Raw genomic sequence first — 20870 nt, 5'->3', positions numbered from 1 at the left:
TTCCTGAAGTTTGAGGGTGTGATTTCTCACACAGATAGCTTTGTAAAAGAGTGCAAAGCATATAAGCAAGGCATAAGATCAACAAAGAAATAGAATACTTAACACAATAACTGAAGAGATCTAACAGATTTTTGTTGCTGTAACAACAAAAACAGACATCTATGGAATATTCCACTCAAAAACAGAAAAATGCACATTCTTCCCAAGTGCATGAGGAACATTCTTTAGGATAGGACAGAGCATTAAAAGAGGTCTCAATAAAATTAAAAGGATTGAAATCATACAAACTAGTTTTTCTAACCACAAATGAATAAAATTACAGGTTCACAACTGAAGAAGATTTGTGAATTTTATAAATGTGTAGAAATTAAAGATTCTCCTAAGCAACCAGTAGGAATGGTCACTGATTTTCAACAAGGATGCTAAGACAATTCAATGAGGTAAAAAAAATTTTCAACACATGATGCTGGAAAAACCAGGTGTCCACATGCAAAAGAACAAAATTAGGCCCCCTGCCTCACACCATGCACAAAAATCAACTCAACAGCTATCATAGCCGTAATTGTAATACCTAAAACTATAAAGCTTCTAAAAGAAAAAAAACTGGAGTAAGTATTTGTGCCCTTGGGTTAGGCAATGGTTTCTTATATATGGCATCCTAAGCATTAGCAAAAAAAAAAAACAAAAAACAAAAACAGAAGGAGAGGAAGAAGGAGGAGAAGGAGAAAGGGAAGGGGAAGAAGATGGGGGAGAGGAAGGGGAAGAAGAAGAAGAAGAAGGAGAAGGGGAAGGGGAAGAAGAAGGGGAAGAAGAAGGGGAAGGGGGAGAAGAGAAGGAGAAGGAGGAGGAGGAAAGAAGGAGAAGAAGAAGACAGATAAATTTTGAATTTTGATAAATAGGAGAATTTTATACTATGTGAAATATATTTCAATAAAAATGTAAAAATATTGAACTAATATTAAAAGCTGAAAACAAAAGCAAGCTAAGGAACTTGAGTCCCGGAATTTGAATTGAATCCCAGCTTGGCTACTTTCTAGCTGTGCACTGTGGATATTTACTTAAACTATTTGTGCTTCACTTTACTCATCTGCAAAACGGGGCAAATGACAGTATCGACTTCATGGTATTGATGTGAAGATTAATTGAATCAACACGTGTAAAAATGGTAACAAGAGTGTCTGGCACAAAGTACCTTGTAAATCTTAACTAGAATACAATCTATTACTTTGATCACTTAAATTGGCTCTATTATAAGTGAAAAATTGGAACATCCTATAGAATTAGGATAAAGAAGAAGGTTAGATTTTTCTACATGATGTCCTAAATGTTTCTTTTGATTTCATCTTTGCTATTTGAAGGACACAGATTGAAGATGTTCTTCTTAATTATTGTCATTTTCCACCAGAAGGATGCCCTGGGGATTGTAACTTAGCATCTCTCTATGTATTATGCTCTGGCATAATCAAATGCTGTTGGTTCTGTAATACCATGGTCATGCTGAAGAAGGTAAAGACAGTGAAAATTTGCTTTTACCGGGTGGGTGTTCCGTAAAGATTTGGCCTGGTTGCTGCAGAAATGGCCACAATCACAGCCGGGACTCCGTAGCCCACAGGGAACATCAGCCACTTCATGAACCTGTTCACACTGGAGTAGTTGACCACCGTCAGGTTGCGTGCAGTGAGGAAGAGGTGCAGGCCCTCCAGCAGCATCCAGGTGAAGGCGGCCAGGTAGAGGTAGTGTAAGGCACCGGCTACGATGGCGCACAGCACCTGGGGAAGGAGGGAGGTGTCACCAGGCGGGGCTGTCAGGGTGGGGCACAGCCCCGGGACCTCTCCTATACTTTGCCACTGGGGAAAACGCTGGTGTATATGAAGGAGTTGTCAGTGGAGTTCTGTTAGTTAAATGAGAAATTGGCTACTTACCCATCTACCCTTACCTGGAACTCAAGGCATTTTATTAAGTTGTCCAAGGCAGCATGGCTTCATGAACTCAGCATCCTCTAGGGAAGGGCAGAGCAGGGGGTCTTTTGAGACAGTATAAGTACCTTGACCTGAGTTCGGTCAATGGCTGTGAGGAAGAGCAGGTGGGCCAGGAAGAGGCAGATCGAGAGCTGCAGGTGGAGCGAGGTGCTGGTGTTCTGGATGGCTTTGCACAGCAGGAAGGTGAGGGCCACCAGGAGGAGGCACAGCAGAGAGAGGCCCAGCCCCACGTAGGTGATCACAGCCAGCGCAGGATCCTCCTCCTGGGACCCAGCAAAGAGGAGACCGCAGTCACACTTTCCTGCTCTGGGGTAATGACCCTTCCAACATTTTAATTTTTACTTTTTGGTGTAGAAAATTCAGAAATGAAGGAATAAGGTAAATTTGTGATGTTTTTGGATAACTTTCTCCAGGTTGTGAATGTTAGAATTTTATGGGATCTGAATGATTAATTCTGACCTTGGAAGAATTGGAGGCTAAGGAGAGTCCTTAGTCAAGATCAAGCCCTAGAACTCAGCAGAGTTTTTTTTCCTTTAAGCTTTTGGGTATGACTAAACTTATGTGTTACCATGAGAGGTTCACATAGGCATGAATCTCCATTTGAGCACCATCCTCTACCCCCATCATGTGATGCTGCAGACAGAGTCCGTACCTGGAGACTCAATGTCCAGCTATCAATGCCCTATCACGGACTCCACCCACCTCATCCCTGCAATATCTGTTCCTGGTTAGTCTCTAATCCTTACTGATTTAGAACTGGACCCTAGGTTAAAGGAGGAAAACCTCTACACTTCAACAATGGTGGTAGGTTTAAATTCACATTCCCCTGCCTCTTTTTGCAAACAGTCCTACATTTATGGAGAGAATAAAAAAAAAAAAAAACAGCGATGAATTCCATTTCCACGTAACTAGTGGAGAGAGAGAGAGAAGGAGAGAGAAAGAAATGCAAACATTAAGGAAAATAGAGGTAAGTGTTCAAAGTAAGTGCATCTGGATAAAGAGCAATTGAATATTATGTACACTGTTTTTAATTTGCAACATACCCATAAGTTTGAATTTTTTCTGAATGAAATGTTAAAAAATAAATAGCAAGCCATGCAGATAATTCTGATGCATACTAAATCTTGAGAATCTTTGCTGTAACAACAAAAACCTAATTTCTCTACTGTCTAAAGGGTTCTCCCAAATCTGTTAAAAAGTGCGTCATCAAGCCAATAGAAAATGGACCAAGAATGTGAACAAATTGTTTCCAGACATAGAAATACTAATGGCTCTTAAATAAAAATGTTCATTTCCACTCATAATAAGAAAAACACAAAAGTTTTCCTGGATATATTGACCTACCAGATGAGTAAAGATCCAGAAATTGGGTAATACCTTGCAGTGAGGGTGTGAGGGATCACACACTTTCATATAATGCTGGAGCGTTCAGAGATGCAGCCTCTATAAGTTGGGAAATAGAAATATCTACCAACACATAATTCTGATTTTGACCCAGTATACATCCTAACTGAATGCTGAAATACGAGAATAATGAATTATATGTAAGTCCTTGCAACGTTATTCATATTAGCAAATGATCAGAAACAAAACGCCCACTATGGGGAGACTTGATGTGTAATTTATGGCTTATTCACGTGAGAGAAGGCAATGTGGCCATAAAAATGATGGAAGAATATCTTTGTGGATAAAAATAGAATGATCTCTCACACATAATAAATAAATAACCCAAAATGTACAGCAGTGAAAAATGACACTGCATGAGGGAAAAAAGCAGGGAAGGGGATCAAGGACAAATGCATGCATTTGTTTACAGATATAAAATACCCATAGAAAAATGTAGAGGAAACTGACATTGGTTGCCTGAAGCAAAAAGAAATGGCATCTGGGGTTAGGGGTAAAATGGAGAATTATCAATGTTTCCTATATTATTCTGTTTGAATTGAAAAACACAAATATTTAAACTTTTCAATCAATATAAAACAGTGTAGAAATAAAACTATTAACACTGTGTTATCTAGTGACTTAGCAGGAGGAAACATGGCCTTGGGGGAATTGTTCAAACTCCTGGGGGCTCCTATGATCCAGCCATTTGGCTAGGATCCTTCTCATGCTGACTTTCATGTGGGTGCTCAGAGTAAGTATCTGTTAGCCAAGGCACCTGGATGAATCTCTGGTTTTGATGATCCAGAGAAAATAACCAGCTCACGTGACCAGGGGAGGAAGCAAAGATGGCTCCCGACCCACCTGGACTCACTGGCTCCCCCCGCCCGCTCTGACCTCTGGCATCACTGAATCTTCCATTCTGCAGAACCCCAAGCACCCATGTCCTGAAGGCCCCTATGGTAAGCAGAATTCTAATTTGGCAACCCTATCCCTACCCCAGCTTCTTCCAGACTTTCAAACAAATGCCAGTCTAGGTGCTGCTGTGAAGAGATTTTGCTCATGGCTTTCAAGACCCCCATCACTTGACTTTAAGTGAGGGAGTTTATCTTAGGTGGCCTGACCGAATCAGGTGAGCCCTTAAAAGATCTGAGCTATTCTTGTAGAAAAAGATTCAAAGTTTGAGAGAGTTTTGATGAAAGGGAGCTTCTCCTGCTGGTCTCCAACAGGAAGGGTGATACATTTTGAGAGGGCCCAGGAGAGGGCCACGTGAGAAGGAATGCAGGCAGCCCCTAGGAGCTGAGCCTGGTCCCCTGCTGTCTGACTACAAGAAAAAGAGATCTCAAACCTACCACCGCAAGGAACTGAATTCTGCCAAAAATCAGGGAGCTTAAAGGAGGACCCCAAGCCTCTGATGAAAGACTTGTAAAACCCTGAACAAACAAACTATCTACAGCATGCCTGTTTCTTGACTTGAAGAAACTGTGAGATAATAAATTTGGGGGCTATTTTTTAGCTGCTACATGTGCAGGAATACGTTACATGGCAGTAGACATTGAAGGCAGCCCCTTTGACGGCTCTCACCTGCACTTCGTAGTGGACCATGAGGACGGCAAAGGCACTGAGGTGGGTGCATTGGCAGGTGGTGCTATTGTCTCTGGTGCCCACCGTCCTGCAGCCTTTGGTGGCCCAATGACCATTTCCATTCTGGCCATGCTCCCAGAAGACACAGAACACTTCCTGCCTTGGCCCAGGGATCACTGACTATAGGAACAGGAAGTAGGTGTGAGCTGGTAGATCTGATGCTCAGAAATGCTGACCCAAAGCTGGCTCATGGATGGTCCCCTTGGGATATGATGCAGCCATGGGAGAGCCCCCCTGAAGCCCAAGGCTGTGTGTAGTACTCAGTCCTCTCCCACACCCACAGCTCCATCCCACCAGGACTCACATGTTGGAAGACAAAGGTGACTGGGGAGCTGAGGTTCTGGGTGTTCTTGTTGCTGATAAAGGCGGAGATGACATCTGACAACAGGATGGGGTGGATTTCCTGCAGCAAATCCTTGTGTGCCTCATGCAGAACTGCCTGTTTCTCTGTATCCAGGACGAGGGGGGCCTCAGCCAGCAACTTGCCCATCCCTGGAGTGGAGATAAGTCCCACCACCACAGGACCTGCAGGACGAGGGTATGGTTGACACACTGCAATACCCAACAGGACTCCCTCTTCTTCAGATGGACTCTTTCCTTTTGACCCACCATATCCCACACTTCGCTTTAAACTTCAGTTCTTTATTTGTCACGTCTTTGGGAATCTTGTCCCACTGTGAAGTCTCAGTGACCTTCTCCCTATCTCAGCCATTACCTGAGTCACCAGATTCGTGCACTGTATCCCAGGTCAGCATCATCTTTGTCTGATTCTGAATCAAGGTGATATTCCTGTCTCCTTGGTCCTGCACCTCCAGGGACAGTGCTGTGAGTTGTGGGAGTTAGATTAGTAACTGTGACTGTAGCTGTTGCAGTCATGATACCACTATAGTGCCATTTTATAGAACATCTGTTTAATCATATTGTGACCATTATTGAAATAGCTCCCTCAATAATTTTATTCAGATAATTTTAAGTGATGATATAATGACAGTTAAAGCTGATTCAATCAGAATATTACAAGCTTATTTAGCAAGAGTGAAAATAGAATATTATTAAAAGTAGCTAAAATGATAAGGTGTGTCATAGTGCTTAAGGCTTCTGTCACTGTTGGTAATAACCATATAGTATGTTATAGTACAAATAATGCCATTATTTTATATAAATTATAATATCACACATAATATTTGGTATACATAATAATGGTACATATATATGTATGAAACCAAGCAGGACCCTGCGGCCACCCCCCCACCACAAAGTACAAAGCCCCTCCATGTCCTCTGCCTCTTGTCTGTAGAACAGCTGAAGTTTCCCAAGCCTCCCTGAGCCACAGAAGAGCCCGGGCAGTCAACGGGCAAGAGAGTCTCAGAATCTTTCAGTATCTGGTGCACATTCCTGAGTTGTTTTGTTGCAGCAAAGTGTGTTACAGCTGAGTGTTACAGCTCAGTTGTGACAGCAACCAGGATCTGGGCGAGAGACCAAGCAGCACTGAGAGTTGGAGAACTCAGGTTTATTACACCAGCGGGCCCAGAGGAGTTAACACTCTAAGCTCTGGACCCCATCTGTAGGTTTACGCAGCCTTTTATAGGCTACCAGTCTAGACTTTGCAACATTTTGCAACATCATATGCAAATAAGGTATAACAAAAGTGACTAGTTAGGAACAAGCTTTGTAGAAATGAACCAGTCAGGAGTGAGGGAAATGGACCAATCACAAGTGAGGGAAATGGACCAATGAGGAGTTAGCTCAAGGAACCAACAGAATCTTAGGAGTAAGTTCCACTTTCCTAGAAGCAAGCCGTTTTAGAGTTTAAAAAGTGAGACAATGCCGTTGGGCCAGGGAACCAAATGGTGCTGGCAGAACGGTGGTGGTGCTGGCAGAACGGTGGTGGTCCTGCCTGGGGGTCCTGCCGTCTTTTTCATGGGGCTTCCCACCTCAGTTTTACAGACACTATCACTGCCACCAGAGGGGAAGAGATAACTGCACGATGGCCAGACTGCAGCCATGACGTAAACTGCTCCATCTATGGCTAGTACAATTCCAAGAACTGGCCTCAAGAGATTGGGATTAACATAATTTCTCATAATAATCTATATCTTTGTGAGCATCAAAATAATTGTAGCTTGCTCTGCCTGTCTGTGTAAGGGGGTAACTAAAATTTTCAGCTAACAGATTCTACAGACCCATGTCGACATCTTCCACTCGAAGATATATGGTGCCCTATGTCAGCATGAAGATGTTACAGAAGATGACCTTCGCCTCTAACCTTATAGAATGGAATGATGTCTAACAGTAGGGATTTGTAAGCAGCAATTTTTCCCCTTTCCTGTTTGCCTATTTCTGTTCCACTTAAACCTTAATTATAAAAATGAGATCACTAGATAACATTTAACCTAACTCCTGAATCACACTCTACTGAATGCACACAGTATCTTGCCTAGCTTGTTGATTCTTTCCCTGGATTAAAAGAAGTAGGAATGAAGAATTAAGCAGCTAAGGAATGACTAGCTCTCTACACCCAGGATCCCCCTTAGCAATCCTGCAGGCAGACCACATGGACAAGACAACATCTGAAGGAAAGTACTGAGGAGTCAGCCAGCCTGCACACAATGGGAACTGATGCAGAACTTGACCTGCTGCCTTAATGATTCACTGAGACCCTTTCCCCTTTTCCCCTTTTCCCCTTTAAAAACGATCATGGCTGAGCAGAATCTTGGGAGTTGGTTTTGGGGATACAAGTCTGACTTCTCCCCAGATTGCTGGCCTTCTGATTGAAGCAAACTGTCCTTTCTACCAACACTTGCCTCTAGAGTATTGGCTTTCGAGCAGAGAGCATCGAGACCTGAGTTGGGTAACATGTATACTGTCTGAATTTACAAAGAATTATCAGAAACTATGAGCAAATTAGGTAACTGTAGTGTAAGCCCTGGCTGTTTGCTTGCTCGTTTGTTTTGTAATGCTAGTGCTTGACTTAAGCTTTGTTTGCCCAGGCAGCCATGTCAAGGAGGCACCCACTTCAAAGACAATAAACACATTGCCAGCCAGGGGGCTGAAGAGCCAGGCCACTTCTTCCTACTGAAACTCCTTACTTTTAGAGATCTTCGTTGATTTCAGTAACTGACCATTTATGCTACTTGTTTCTATCTCTTCCCACACTTCAACATTTTTCATTGATTTATAATCATTTCACAATGTTGTGTCAAATCCCAGTGCAACTTCCCACACTTTAAATTCCGGATCTTATGTTTTAAATTCACCAACAAAGGGTAAGCCCAAATCCTAGGTCCCCACCAACCACTTCAGTAAAAGCAGAACCCCAAGCCTATGTGCTCTCGCTCTCTCTTTCTCTTTGTGACTTCACTGTGTGGCCCCAAGTGAACTGAGTAATTTCCCAGGTCTTATAAGTAATAAAACTTTATTTTCTTCAAAGTTTCCTGATAGTTATTGCTGAAGGGCATCTTAATCACAATAAGAAGTGTAATTGAGAAAGAGCCTATGGGGCCTTCCCAGGACACCCCTTCCCGCCATGTCGTCTGTTTTAGTTCCTCTCTGAAGTACTTAGACAACAGTATCTGATGCACATTTCCTGTGTTGTTTTGCAGATGCTAGAACCCCCAGCAAATTGAGGAAGTTAGGTACCTGATGACTAAGCTCACAGTAGCCCTCAGACCTACTGGGGAGTGAGAATTGATATGACAATCACCCTGCTACCTCACCATCAGCCCGTCAGAGAATTGTGCAAGAGCTGGTAACATACCCTGAGAATTCCCTCCCTCACTTTGCCTTTAAAAAATGCCTTCCTGGAGCCCACTGGGCAGTTCAGGTGTTTTGAGCACTACCTGCCCTGAACTCCTTGTCTGGCACCTTATAATAAACACTACACTTTCCTTTACCACAAGCTGATGTCAGTAGACTGGCTTTACTAGGGGAGGGGAAGCAGACCCACGTTTGGTTCAGTAACAGAAACGCAAGGGCCAGTCCTGCCACAACACTGGTTATTGATAGGCTGAGGCCAGCACAAAACAATAACCTAGATGAAACAGACAAATTACCACAGACACACACACTACAAAAGTAACTGAAGAAGAAGTAGAAAGTCTGAAGAGATCTATAACTAGTAAGAAGATTGAATGAGAAATCAAAACTTCCCAACATGAAAAGCCCAGATCAGAATTCTACCAACCATTTAAGGAAGAATTGACACAAATTCTTCTGTAAACTCTTTCAAAAAATAGAACAGGAAGAAACACTTCCTAAATAGTTCTATGAGGCCACTGTTAACCGGAAAACAAAACCAGAGAAACACATCAAAAGAAAACAAAACCATAGACCAACATTCTTGTGAACATAGACGCAAAGATCTTCAGCAAAATATTAAGAACAAATGTATCCAAGGAGGCTCAAGACTTCTACACAGAAAACTACAAGAGATTGTTGAAAGAAAGTTAAAACCCTAAAATAATGGAAAGACATCCTATGTTTATGGATGGGAAGATAATGTTTTTAAGATGGCAATATTCCCCAAAGTGATATACAGATTCAAGGCAATACTAACAATATTCCAACAGCATTATATTAGTTTTTGCATAAATGGAAAGGTTCACCTTAAAATTCATATGGCATTGTAAACGCCCAAATACTCAATCTTGAAAATGAAAAAGATAGTTGGAGTAGTCACCTTCCTGATTTCAAAATTTTCTACTAACCTACAGTATTCAAAATAGTATGGTAATGGCATAAAGATAGATATATAGACCAACAAAATAGAATTGAGAGCCCAGAAATACACCCATACGTCTATGGTCAATTGATTTTTAACAAGGGGTGCCAAGACCCCTCAACAGGCAAAGAATAGTTTCTTCCATAAATGATGCTCAGACATCTGGCTATCCACACAGGGAAAAAAAGGAAGTTGGACCCCTACCTCACACAGTACACAAAAATTACCTCAAAATGGGTCAAAGATCTACATTTAAAAGCTAAAACTAGAACAGTTAGGAGAAAACATAGAGGTAAATCTTCGTGGTCTTTGATTTGGAAGTGGATTCTTAGATGTGACCAAAAAAAGCAATAAAAGAAACAACAGATAATATGGACTTCATCAAAATGGAAACATCCGTTCACTAAAGTGAAAAGACTATGAAGAAAGTGAGAAGGCAATCTATATCATGGGAGAACATGTTTGCAAGTCACATATCTCACGGGGTCTACTGTTAGAATATGCAAGAAACCCTTACAGCCCAACAACCAAATGCCAAATAACAGAGTTTAAAAATAGGCAAAGGATCTGAGAAGGCATCTCACCAAAAAACACACAAATGTTTAACAATGACCCGAAAAGATGTTAAGCACCTTTAGTCACTAGGGAACCGCAGATGAAACCACAATAAGATATCACCTGACATATACTAGAACAGCTATAATGAAAACAAAACAAAATGGAAGTAACGAGTGTTGCTGAGGATGAGAAGATGGGAACCCTTGTACATCGCTGCTGAGGATGAAAAATGGAAAAATAGCCACTTTGGGAAACTAATTTTGTAGCTTCTCAAAAAGTTGATCATGGAACTACCATATCACTCAGCAATTCCACTCCCAGGTATGTACCCCCCAAGAACTGAAACCAGTTATTCAAACCAATACCTGTACACCAGTATTCATAGTAGCACTATTCACAACAGTCAACAGGTGGCAACAACCTACATGTCCATCAGGGGATGAATGGATACTCATACACAGTGGATTATTACTCAGCCATAGGAAGGAGTGAAATACTGATACGTGCTACGACATGAAATACCCTCGAAAACATTATGCTAAGTGAAAGAAACTAGACCACCAGGTCCCATATTGTATGATTCTATTTAAACAAGATATCCAGAATGGCAAATTCATAGAGAGGAAACAGATAAAGGTTGCGAGGGGCTACAGGAAAGGTGCAGAGCACACTTTTGGGATGATGAATATATTTTAGAAACAGAGGTGAGGATTGTACAAATCTGTGAATGTATTAAATGCCATCGAATTTTATATGCTGGTTAAAATGGTGAATTTCTATTAACATGAAATTTACCTCAATAAGACAAATCATGCTTCAATACCAAGTAACACTAAATTAATGTTCTTCCAAGTTTAATAATTTGCTTTCTTTTGGAGCTGTTTATAATTTATTTTAAATTCTTTATTATTTCATCTGCTGATACTTTATTTTACAATGAAAATGCGTATTACTTACAGTTTTTTCATTTCTTTTTAAACTTTTTTTCTCTCTTTTTTCACTGAACTATAATTGACCTAGAATATTACATTATTCTGTGTAAAACATACATTATTCTGTGTAAAACATAAAACATTCAAATGTACAACACAATGAATGATTCAATATTATTATACATTACAAATTGATGATGACAAGTCTAGTTACTATCTGTCTCCACACAATATTGTTAACTATATTGCCTGTGCTGTACATTACATCCCTTTGACCTATTTATTTTGTAACTGGAAGTCTGTACCTCTTAATCCACTTCACATATTTTGCCCTTAACTTTTTATTTTAATTTGTTTATGAGATCAACACTAAGATGCCAGCATGATCACTTGGCTCTAGTGGGATTGGAAGGGGAATGAGGCAGGGGAGGGACAGAGCAGGAGCCTGGGGGCAGTCCCAGGTACTTACCTGGACCTGTAGGTGAACTGAAGGTCAGTGGCCCATTGGGCAGGGCTTTGCTCAGCCCTCTCAGGACATCCTCCAGGCCAAAGAGTAGGTTAGTGGCCACAAAGTGCTGCTCTGATCGGGGTAGGGTTTCTAGATCCCTAGGGGTCTCCAGCAGATCACCCACCTCCTGGATGAGGTCCTGGGAGGGGAAAGGCAGGGACAGAGAGCCAGTAGCCCATGCACCAGAGACGCTGCATGAAGACATTACCCACTCAGCCACAGAAAACAGAGCCAAGAGACTGTTTGGGTAATACAGGTGGTAGCAGGTGGGATTCCCTGGGTGGTCTTTGCCCCTGGAATCCAGCCACTCAGAGTTCAACCCTGTTCATCAATGTCAAGGATGACATAAACTAGGAATATATGCAGGAATAGCAAGAGGAAAGGGCATTAGTCAGTGCAAGATGGTGTCTAACAGTGAGTACAAGTTCCTGCTTCTCCGCTCTTCCCACCCACCCTGGGAGAGGCGGGTCCTCGGAGCAGTGCGCCATTGGGTTGGGATCTGTCTCCTCACTGACCAAAGCTTCCCCAGGCCTCTATGCAATGCTTCCACCTTGCCTCGCCTGGGTCCTGCCCTTACCTGAATACTGTTCTGCACAGAGGCTGGACTGAAGTTTTCACTCAGATCCTGAAGTCTTTTAAAGAAGTGGGAGAGCCTCTGGGGAGAAGGAACACGAGGGAGTCAGAGGGCCTCAGATGTGGGTGGGAGGGCTTGGGAGAAATGCGGGATGGGAGAGGGTGCGGAAGAACTTCCTGCCTCCAGGTCCCGCTGGGGCCCCTCACCTGGCTCTTGATGCCAGGGGGTGCGGTCCAGGTGGCGAAGATCTCTGCAGGGGAGAGGACAGCGGTTCATTGGGTGTGAGAGCATCTGTGTTTGTTGCGGGAGGGGTCTCGGGTCAGGTGAGGACAGGTACCTTCACAGACGGTGGTCACTCGCTTATCCTGGAATCCGGGTTTGGGCAACCAGCCTCGGCGGCAGCGGCACGTGTATGAACCCACCGTGTTGCTGCAGACGGTGGAGCTGTGGCACCGATGCTGCCCGGAGCTGCACTCGTCCACATCTGGGAACACGAAGAAGGGGGTCAGGCTCTGTCTCAGCCCCGATGAGGCCCCTCTGCTCTCTGTGCCCCACCTCCCTTTTCCCATATGAGCGTCCCCTCAGCGCTGAGGAGGGGATGGCACCTGTGACCGCACATCACTGAGTGGTGGACACAGTTCTGACACACAGCAGGGGAGCCCCGTACAGGGTTGTGAAACTATTGAGATTTCTTCATCCCAGTTAGTAATTAGCTGCTGCCTGGGTTTCCCGGGAGCCTTCCCCTTGGTACCCTGGCTCCTTCCCCAGGACCCCCCAGATCTTTTTACATTAAGCCTCAAAAGAACGCCTGGCACAGCAGGGCCCTCCCAGCGTGCATTCTGCTTGGTTTGTGTGGGGCCGCTGAACGTGTGATCGGATGTTTTGAGTGTGGGTCTCCAGGAGTGTAGCATCTGGGCTCTGAACCTTCGCAGATGGTGTTGTTTGGGCCGTTGGGGGACCCGGGAAGCGGCTTCCAGCCGGGGCGGCAGCGGCACTCATAACTGCCCACGTAGTTGAGGCAGTGGGTGGAGTTGTGGCATGGGTTTCTTCCCAAAGCACATTCATTCACATCTGAGGACAAAGCCAGAGGGTCAGGCGTTCCCTCCACTTCTCACTGTACCCGATTCTCACTGCCTGGCACCAAGGACCCCATCGTGACTGCATGTGCCATCACCTGGTGACCTTCAACTTCACCTTCCAAGCACCTTATGGTGACCTCCCTGCAAGATGGGTGTGGGTCCCCAGTTCATAGGCGGTAAAACCAGGAAGGAAACTGAGTCAGGGGCTGGACTTCCTGACCAAGGACTCTTGACTGCCCCGTCCTGGAACAGGAGGTTGACAGCTTCTGGGAGGTTCCCCTTCTAGGAACAGGAATTGACAGCTTCCTTTGTTCAAATGTGACAGATGAGGAAGGGCTGAGGTCTAGGGGGTGCTGACAAGGGCTCCACAAGGGAACCCCAGGCCCAGAAGGCTCTGCCGTCTCCATGGCCTACAGCGGGAGCTTTCAGGGAGGCGAATCCTTGGGCAGGGCCTGGGCAGGGCCCTGGCATTGCAGGAACCTGGGGGTCTCCTTCTCCCTCCTCCTTGGGCTCCAGGAACTGCCTCGGCTCCTTTCCCAGCTCCAGTCCGGCCTCAGAGTCTTCCCGGGGCCTCTACCTTTGCACGGCTCCGGGCCCTCTGGGTTGAGCTCCAAGCCGGGCGGGCACTGGCAGGTGTAGTTGCCCTCGGTGTTGATGCAGATGCTGCGGCCTTTACAGATTCGGGGTTTCCACTGACATTCGTCCACGTCTGCAACGGGAAGGAGAGGGTGATGGATGCCTGTGGCTGCAGACGGCCTTCCAGGGCCAGGGGTCCACCATGTTTCCTGGCATGGAAGCATCTGGAAGGCCCCACTCTCTCTTCCCCGGCGGGCAAGTGCCTTTTCTAATTCACATGCAGACATCCTATGGGCGAGCATGGTGGCACACACAGTTGTCCCGATGTGACCAGAAGTGGCCCAAGTCCTCCCCATCTGCCAACTCTACCAACTCTGGCTCCCTCAGCCTCCCTGGGCAGCTCCCAGCTGGAGGGGGAACATCACAGCTGCCTGTGTCCCAGCCTGAGGACTCCGACAGAGGCCTGGGTGGGCCTTCCTGGGAACCGAGTGCAGAGGAAATGCTGTGTTCCTTTGTCCTGACTCCCCCAGGGCGGGTGCTGCCAGCTGAGCTCTCCTCGCAATCCTGGTGACCCTGGCGGGACAGTGCTCTTCCATCCACGCTAACTCTGAGGCTCCAGCTCCATGGAGGTGGGCCCCTCAAGGACGAGGCTTTTGTGCAGTGACACAGAAAATGAGGATGACGCCAGAGGGGCCAGGGCCACCCGGACAGTGGGCCCCAGGCCGTGCTGCACAGTACAGCTGATGTCCATCCAGGCAGCCTTGGGCTGTGAAGGTGCCTTTTTCTGATTCCCATGAAGTCATCCATCCCCTGAATTGGCAGGAAGAAGTAAGAGTCCACATCTGAACAAGGCCGGCGGGGGGCGAGGGCTGGGTGGCTGGAGCAGGGAGCAGATGCTGATGGACAAGGGGTGGCAGGCGTTTCTGCCATCTTGGCCCTTGGCCTCCCACCAGGCACATGGACCTGTGGGCCCTGCCGAGTGGGGCTTAGCCTCCATCTTCCGTCCCCAAGTGGTTTGTGTCATCATGGGGCCTGGGGTGATCGTCTCAGGGTCCCAGGGTCCACCATGGCTTGGGGGGGTCTGAGAGGGCTCCCGTGGGGGCAGGTCTCATCCCAGCAGTCACTGACGATGGTGAAGAGGACAGATACGGTTCTGGAACACACGGTGCTGTGAGCTTGTTCAGTATCTTGAATGCTATCCTCTCTTTTGCTTTATGCATGTAAGATGCCAAGTGGGCAGGGGGAATGTTCCAAATATTTGGAAGTGACCCTCTGAAGAAGGTTCTGAGCCTTAGGCCAAGGTTCAGAGATAGTCGGGAGACTAGGTAGGTGCACAGGACAGCCCGCTGATTCCTGGAGAAAGTGGGGCGAGGAGCTGAGGGAGCAGCTGGGGTCTCCTGTCCATAGCAGACCCCACCCCACAGCCAGAATATGGGTGGACGCATCCTCCAGTGCCATAAGGGCTGGAATGCTGAGGTGGGGGTGCACAGACAGTCCAGCTGAGCCCGTCACAGAAGTAGGTCTTTAGGTGGCTGATCTTGATCCAAACCGATGGCTGCTCTCTCCCTGTCACCCACCTCACTTGTTCATCCACGTCTCTGCAGGGGCTCACAACAGGGGTGGGTGGCATCCCTAGTCCAGACACACTGAGTGGGATCCATGACCATCATATGTGGTTGTGCAGGTTGCTCACTGCACAAGGGGCAAGTCGGGGAGGAAAACCAGCTCACTCTCCATTCCCCAAACACATGGTGTTCACCTGGAGACAAGGGACCTTCTCCCAATTCACAGGAAGGCTCTGGCCAGGCCACATTTCAAGACAACATCCACCCACAGAGGCCTCTACGGACCAGCTGTGCCTCCACACAGATGCAGGTCCCCTCTTCCCTCCCACCAGGGGGGCTCGGCTGCCCTCCCTCTGCAGGGCAGGAGGGAACGGGCTGGGACCAAGGTCGTGGGCTCTTCTCTCTGCAGCAGGGTGAGACTGAGGACTCTCCTCACAGTCCTCCGGACCCTGGCCTCACCCTCCTCCTCACCTCCCACCTTCACTCTCCTCCCCTCCCAGGCTACAGGTTTCTGCTCTAACCCCCTCTCTGGATGAGCTGTGGCCCCCATCTGCCCACTGCTGGCTTCATCTGCCCTTCTGGATGCCTGAAGCCCCTTCCCCTACGTGCCTGCTCCCCCTGGAAAGGGGGCAAAGCATGGAGATGTGTGGAGGCCAGACTCCTCCTCAGGTCCCTGCTGAGGGTGGACCAGAACAGCTGCCCTCTGAGCACCCGCCCTGGGGCACAGCCCCCCAGGAATGCCCACCCTGGAGAAGATTCGTTAGATCATAATGGTTATAAGTTAAAAACCCAGCAGCCACCACTGTTTTGTGCTTTATGATATTATATACTTTCCCAGCAATTCTATAAGGTAAGCACCATTGTCACCACCTTTTTACAGATAGGTAGACTGAGGCACAGAGAGGTGAAGTAACTTGTCCAAGATCAAACAGTTAACAAAAGGCAAAGCTACTTTTGTTTTTATACGTAAAACTTAGGGACTCTTTAAAAAGAAAACATAAAATCATAATGATATTACCACACCTAGCATGTTATCAGTGACTTCTGAATAAGTATCCTGGCCAGTGTCTCACACACAGAAGTCAGGATTTGGGCCCTTGGCTCGCGCCACCCTGCCTCTCTGTGCAGGTGGGACAGGCACAGGTACACCTGTCCCAGCTCAGACCTGGGCGCTACACCTGTAACCTAGGCCCTGCCTCTCAGATGCTGCAGGAATGACTCTGCATTTGAGCGACCCCAGACCTCATGGTTGGAGAGGTGGAAGACACAGGGTCATTCTTACCTTGACACATGTTCTCGCTCTCATTCCTGAATGTTGGTGCCCCAGAAACAAGCGCGTATCCTGGGATGCACGTGCAGTAGTAGCCCCCTTCTGTGTTCTTGCAGTCTGCCGATTGTCCACAAGACACTGTCAAGGGTGGTCTGCACTCATTGATGTCTGGAACACAACAGGGTAAAGGGTCACCTTCCAAAGGCATGAGTTCCCTCAAGGCAGAGATCCCCATCCCCTACGTGACTCCTCAGCATTGGGCCTGATGCTTAATCAGTGTCTTTTTGGAAAGAATTAGACTCCCAGGCAAAACTGCAGAGGCTGGGCTGCACCTGGAGCAAGCCATTCCTGAAGCTGTGAAATCTGCACTTCTTGGCCCTCTGGAGTTGGACACAATGAGAAGTGCTGAAGTCAGGGGTGGTGGAAGCTCTGAACCCCCCTCCCCAGTCCTGCAAGGACAAACTGAGGCACAGACTGCTGGAGACTCAGCTCCTCTCTCCCCAGGGAGCCATGCTTATTCACCTCTTATCTCTCCACTTTCATAATTTTCCTTCCTCCTTTTTCTGTCCTTGATGACAATTCTGAGGACAAAGGGTGAGGTCCCCAACCAATGCTCATGTCCCCCACGGTCACTGCGTTGTACCCCACAAGCTCTGCAGGTCCGTCCACCACCCCCAAGTCTCTGTACCATCACAACTCTCCAAGAGGCTGGTGAAGATCTCTGAACCAGATGAAGAACTGAATCCCGGAAGGCAGCGACAGGAGGTACCGTTGACACATGAGGAGTTCGGAGGGCACCACCGAGCACAGGCTGTGGGGGCAGATGTGGGGAAGGGGACCATGGTCAGAAGGCCCAGGGAATGAAGTAAACCAGCTGCCAGCTGGGGGGCCAAGAGCAGAGGAAGGGAGGGAGGGGAGAGATGACTGTCATTAAAAGAGGAAGAGCTCAGAACACCCTGGGCATTTGAGGGAAGAAACAGCTTCTGTTATTTCCAGCAAACCATTTCTAAACCTCACTTGCAAAATAAGCCTCCTTTCCCCCCTTGTTGGTGAGAGAACCCTGCCCCTGGCATGCAGTCTCCATCTTCCATCACAAACGGGGCCAGCTGGCAGACGCACCTGTAGAGTTCTGGGCTGCGGGTCCCAGTGGCAACAGCAGCAGCACCAAGAGTCCTGGGGCAGAAAGACAGAGAGATGGCGAAGACAGGAACGTGAGCTCCAGTTTCAGCCCCTTTCTGCGTGGCCCCTGACTCCTAGGGAGGTAGCTCTGGTCCTGCAGCCCACCGCCTTCCAGCAGCATCCCCAGGTTTCCTGCACTTCTCACAGAATCCAGGACTCCACCTTTCCCTTCCATCTCCCGGGACTCCCCAAGGAATCAGTCACTGATGGGCACAGCCTTCTTGCAACCTCGGGTGCTACACATAAGGGGACAGAATGTACACAGACAGATGATGACAGGGACACAGCTTAGGAACTCCAGCCTTTCCCCGTGGAGAGAATAAATCTTAAAGGAGAAAGTCCTCAGACTCGTGTGCTTTGCCCATCCTCAGGTTCATTGCTCTCTGGCAATGGCAGAAATCTGCTTTGAGGATTTCTCTCCAGGATCACCCCTCCTGTTTAAGGTACACGTTTCAGGGCATACAAGAAGAGCATGGGTATTGGAGTCTGACAGCCCAAAGTCTGAGCCCCAGCTCCCAGTGATGTCAGCAGGGCGTGGAGCCCTGGAACAAAAGACAGGGAGCTGCAGACAGGTGAGGTGTGAGAACTAAGGCACCTACAGGAAGAGCCACCATCCCCTGGTCAAGTGGCCTCTCCAGGCACAGCGCACATGGCTTCTGTGGTTCCTTCCAAATGAGCCCCTGGCCCTCCTATAGTGCACTGAGGGCACAGACCTTCACCTTGGTCTCCAGGTCCGGTCCTGAGAAATGAGTCAGTGATAGCAGTAGGCTTTGTGGGATGAAGCCACTGTGGGCATAAAGGGATGAAATCTACCCTCCAGGCAATGACCAGTCCACCTATTAGGGTCTGTCATCCCACCCATGTGAGCTGATGAACCCTGTGAAAATCTTGTCAGATCTGTGTGACTTTACAAGATCTTCCTTCTCAGGGAAAGGCAAAAACGAATTCCTCTTCCAGGCTGTACTGCCATTTCAATACTGTGTGAGGTGACAGAGGGTCCTGGTGGAGAACTTGTAGCCAGGCACACCCAAGTCTGCATCCAAACTTCCACCTGGTGGCCGTGCGGCTTTGGGAACGCCACCAAGCCCTTGGACTACAATTTCCGCCAATGCAAATGAGGAAATCATAGTAGTATGAGCTTTGTCATGGTTGTAGATGAGTGAAGAATAAGAAGGGGTCAGCACAGTGCCTGGCACACAGGAAACAGACAGCAGCATGTCTGCTAAAGGGAAAGAAAGAGTAAAAGAAGAAAATAAAGAGCAAGGTTTCTCTCCTGTTCCTGCAGTACCTTCCTGTTACCTGAGACACACCTGTGTCTGGGTCAGACTCCAGGGTCAGGCAGAATGACATGCTCACCTTGGCTCTCTCAGGGCTCAGAGTCCCAGATGTCTCCTCCTCCCTCTTTGCCCATGAAGTGTTCCTTTCCTCTTAGAGCTCTGTCCAGCGGTAGAGAGAGCCGGGCTCCAGGGCCAGACTGCCTGAGTCCAAAACCCAGCTTGGAGCAGCCCCTGGGGGAAGTTGTTCAGGCATCCCATCTCTCAGATGCCCCATCAAGAATACCCACTTCCATTTTCTAAAGTGTGGCACCCAAAGCAGGATCAAATGAGTCCCATGCGTATGAACAAAATCATTTAGTCTTCTGAGTATATAAGATATGCGCAAACCTACAAGTGTGAACATCCTGGAGAAACTAACTTAGCTCTCCAACTGCCTACAGCATTTCATACTCAGACCCTCCAAACTATGCCCAGCTTTAGAAAAATCACATTTCACAAGTTAGATGATAAGAAATGTGGCTATTCTCATAAAAGCAAGGAAACAAATTACAACCAATGAGAAGAACATATAAGGAACACCTAACCCACTAGGTAACCGGTATTATCCTAAGCATTGAAGGAAATAAAGACTAATCGGAATTAAGCGGACCTCACTGACACTGGTTTTCACTAAGACACTGTTAACTCCAAATCGTTCCATGACCTATACAAAGCCTAAGAGCAAAAAACAGTGCTTTTCTTAGTGCATCAGAATTTTTTGACAATCTGGCTATGAACTCTTTAAAAAACGAATAATATGGTTAGGGTGATAATTAATTTTATGTATCAATTTGGCTAGGCCACAGTACCCATATATTTGGTCAAATACTAGTCTACATGTTGCTGTGAAGGTGTTTAGATGAGTTAACATCTAAGTCAGTAGACTTTAAATAAAGCACATTACACTCCATAATTTGGGTGGGCCTCACTCAATCAGTTGAAGACCTTAAAGGGAAAAAATTGACTTCCTCCAAAGAAGAGAAAATTTTGCTTCCGGTGGCCCTTGGACTTGCGATGCAACATCAAGTCATCCCTGGGTTTCCAGCCTGTCTGCCTGCCTTACATATTTCAGACTTTCTAACCTCCACAATCTCATGAACCAGCTCCTTAAATAAATCCCTTTCTCTCCCTCCATCTATACATCCTATTGGTTCTTTTCTCTAGAGAACCTGGACTAACACAGGTGGTAAAAATGAGAAATCTGTTAAGTCCCCCAGTTTCCCTAGGAATAAGTTTCACCAACTTTCTTTTTGACAACTTAATACAACAGAGTTAATGCCCTTCTTAAAATTTCTCCCCTACTCTCCCTTACAGAGATAGTGGGAAAACCAGAAATACAGCAAGAGCCAGAAGTGAAGCAAAAAACAGAGGAAATTCCCGACTGGATAAACGGTTCCCGATAGCTTTACTTGTTTACCACCACTGTTACAATTCTACCGACCTGGCAGCAAACCTAGATACCGATTTCTCATGGTGCAGAGAGCAGCAAGGCCAGCCACTGAAGACGTCTGATCTTGATCTACGTGTGTTGAGAAAGGGTTCTGGTTTTCAGTATGACTTGTGCCTTAAATTAGCTGGCAGGAAACA

General features: G+C 46.7%; 1 protein-coding gene across 8 annotated transcripts in view; it reads right to left on the bottom strand.

Annotated features, from left to right (window-relative positions):
• LOC105105146 (adhesion G protein-coupled receptor E2) overlaps window positions 1–20870 on the bottom strand; it is a 31356-nt gene extending 10486 nt beyond the window's left edge. For 3 of the 8 annotated variants that reach the window (XM_031437462.2, XM_064479924.1, XM_064479925.1), the window contains exons 1-15: window positions 20725–20869; window positions 17908–17961; window positions 17477–17599; window positions 16801–16956; window positions 13955–14086; window positions 13223–13369; window positions 12636–12782; window positions 12505–12548; window positions 12302–12379; window positions 11686–11863; window positions 5722–5829; window positions 5311–5531; window positions 4947–5126; window positions 2045–2242; window positions 1534–1769 (exon numbers count right to left, since the gene is read on the bottom strand). In XM_031437462.2, the coding sequence (XP_031293322.2) occupies window positions 1534–1769; window positions 2045–2242; window positions 4947–5126; window positions 5311–5531; window positions 5722–5829; window positions 11686–11863; window positions 12302–12379; window positions 12505–12548; window positions 12636–12782; window positions 13223–13369; window positions 13955–14086; window positions 16801–16956; window positions 17477–17599; window positions 17908–17961; window positions 20725–20755 (2033 nt within the window). In that variant the 5' untranslated portion in view covers window positions 20756–20869. Of the gene's footprint in view, window positions 1–1533; window positions 1770–2044; window positions 2243–4946; window positions 5127–5310; window positions 5532–5721; window positions 5830–11685; window positions 11864–12301; window positions 12380–12504; window positions 12549–12635; window positions 12783–13222; window positions 13370–13954; window positions 14087–16800; window positions 16957–17476; window positions 17600–17907; window positions 17962–20724 lie in introns of all 8 variants that reach the window. The other 5 variants (XM_064479927.1, XM_064479928.1, XM_064479926.1 and 2 more) reach the window with 4 other exon arrangements.

The sequence above is a fragment of the Camelus dromedarius genome, chromosome 27, assembly GCF_036321535.1.
Source record: "Camelus dromedarius isolate mCamDro1 chromosome 27, mCamDro1.pat, whole genome shotgun sequence".
Lineage (NCBI taxonomy): Eukaryota > Metazoa > Chordata > Mammalia > Artiodactyla > Camelidae > Camelus > Camelus dromedarius.
This window is presented reverse-complemented; position numbering and strand designations above follow the sequence as displayed.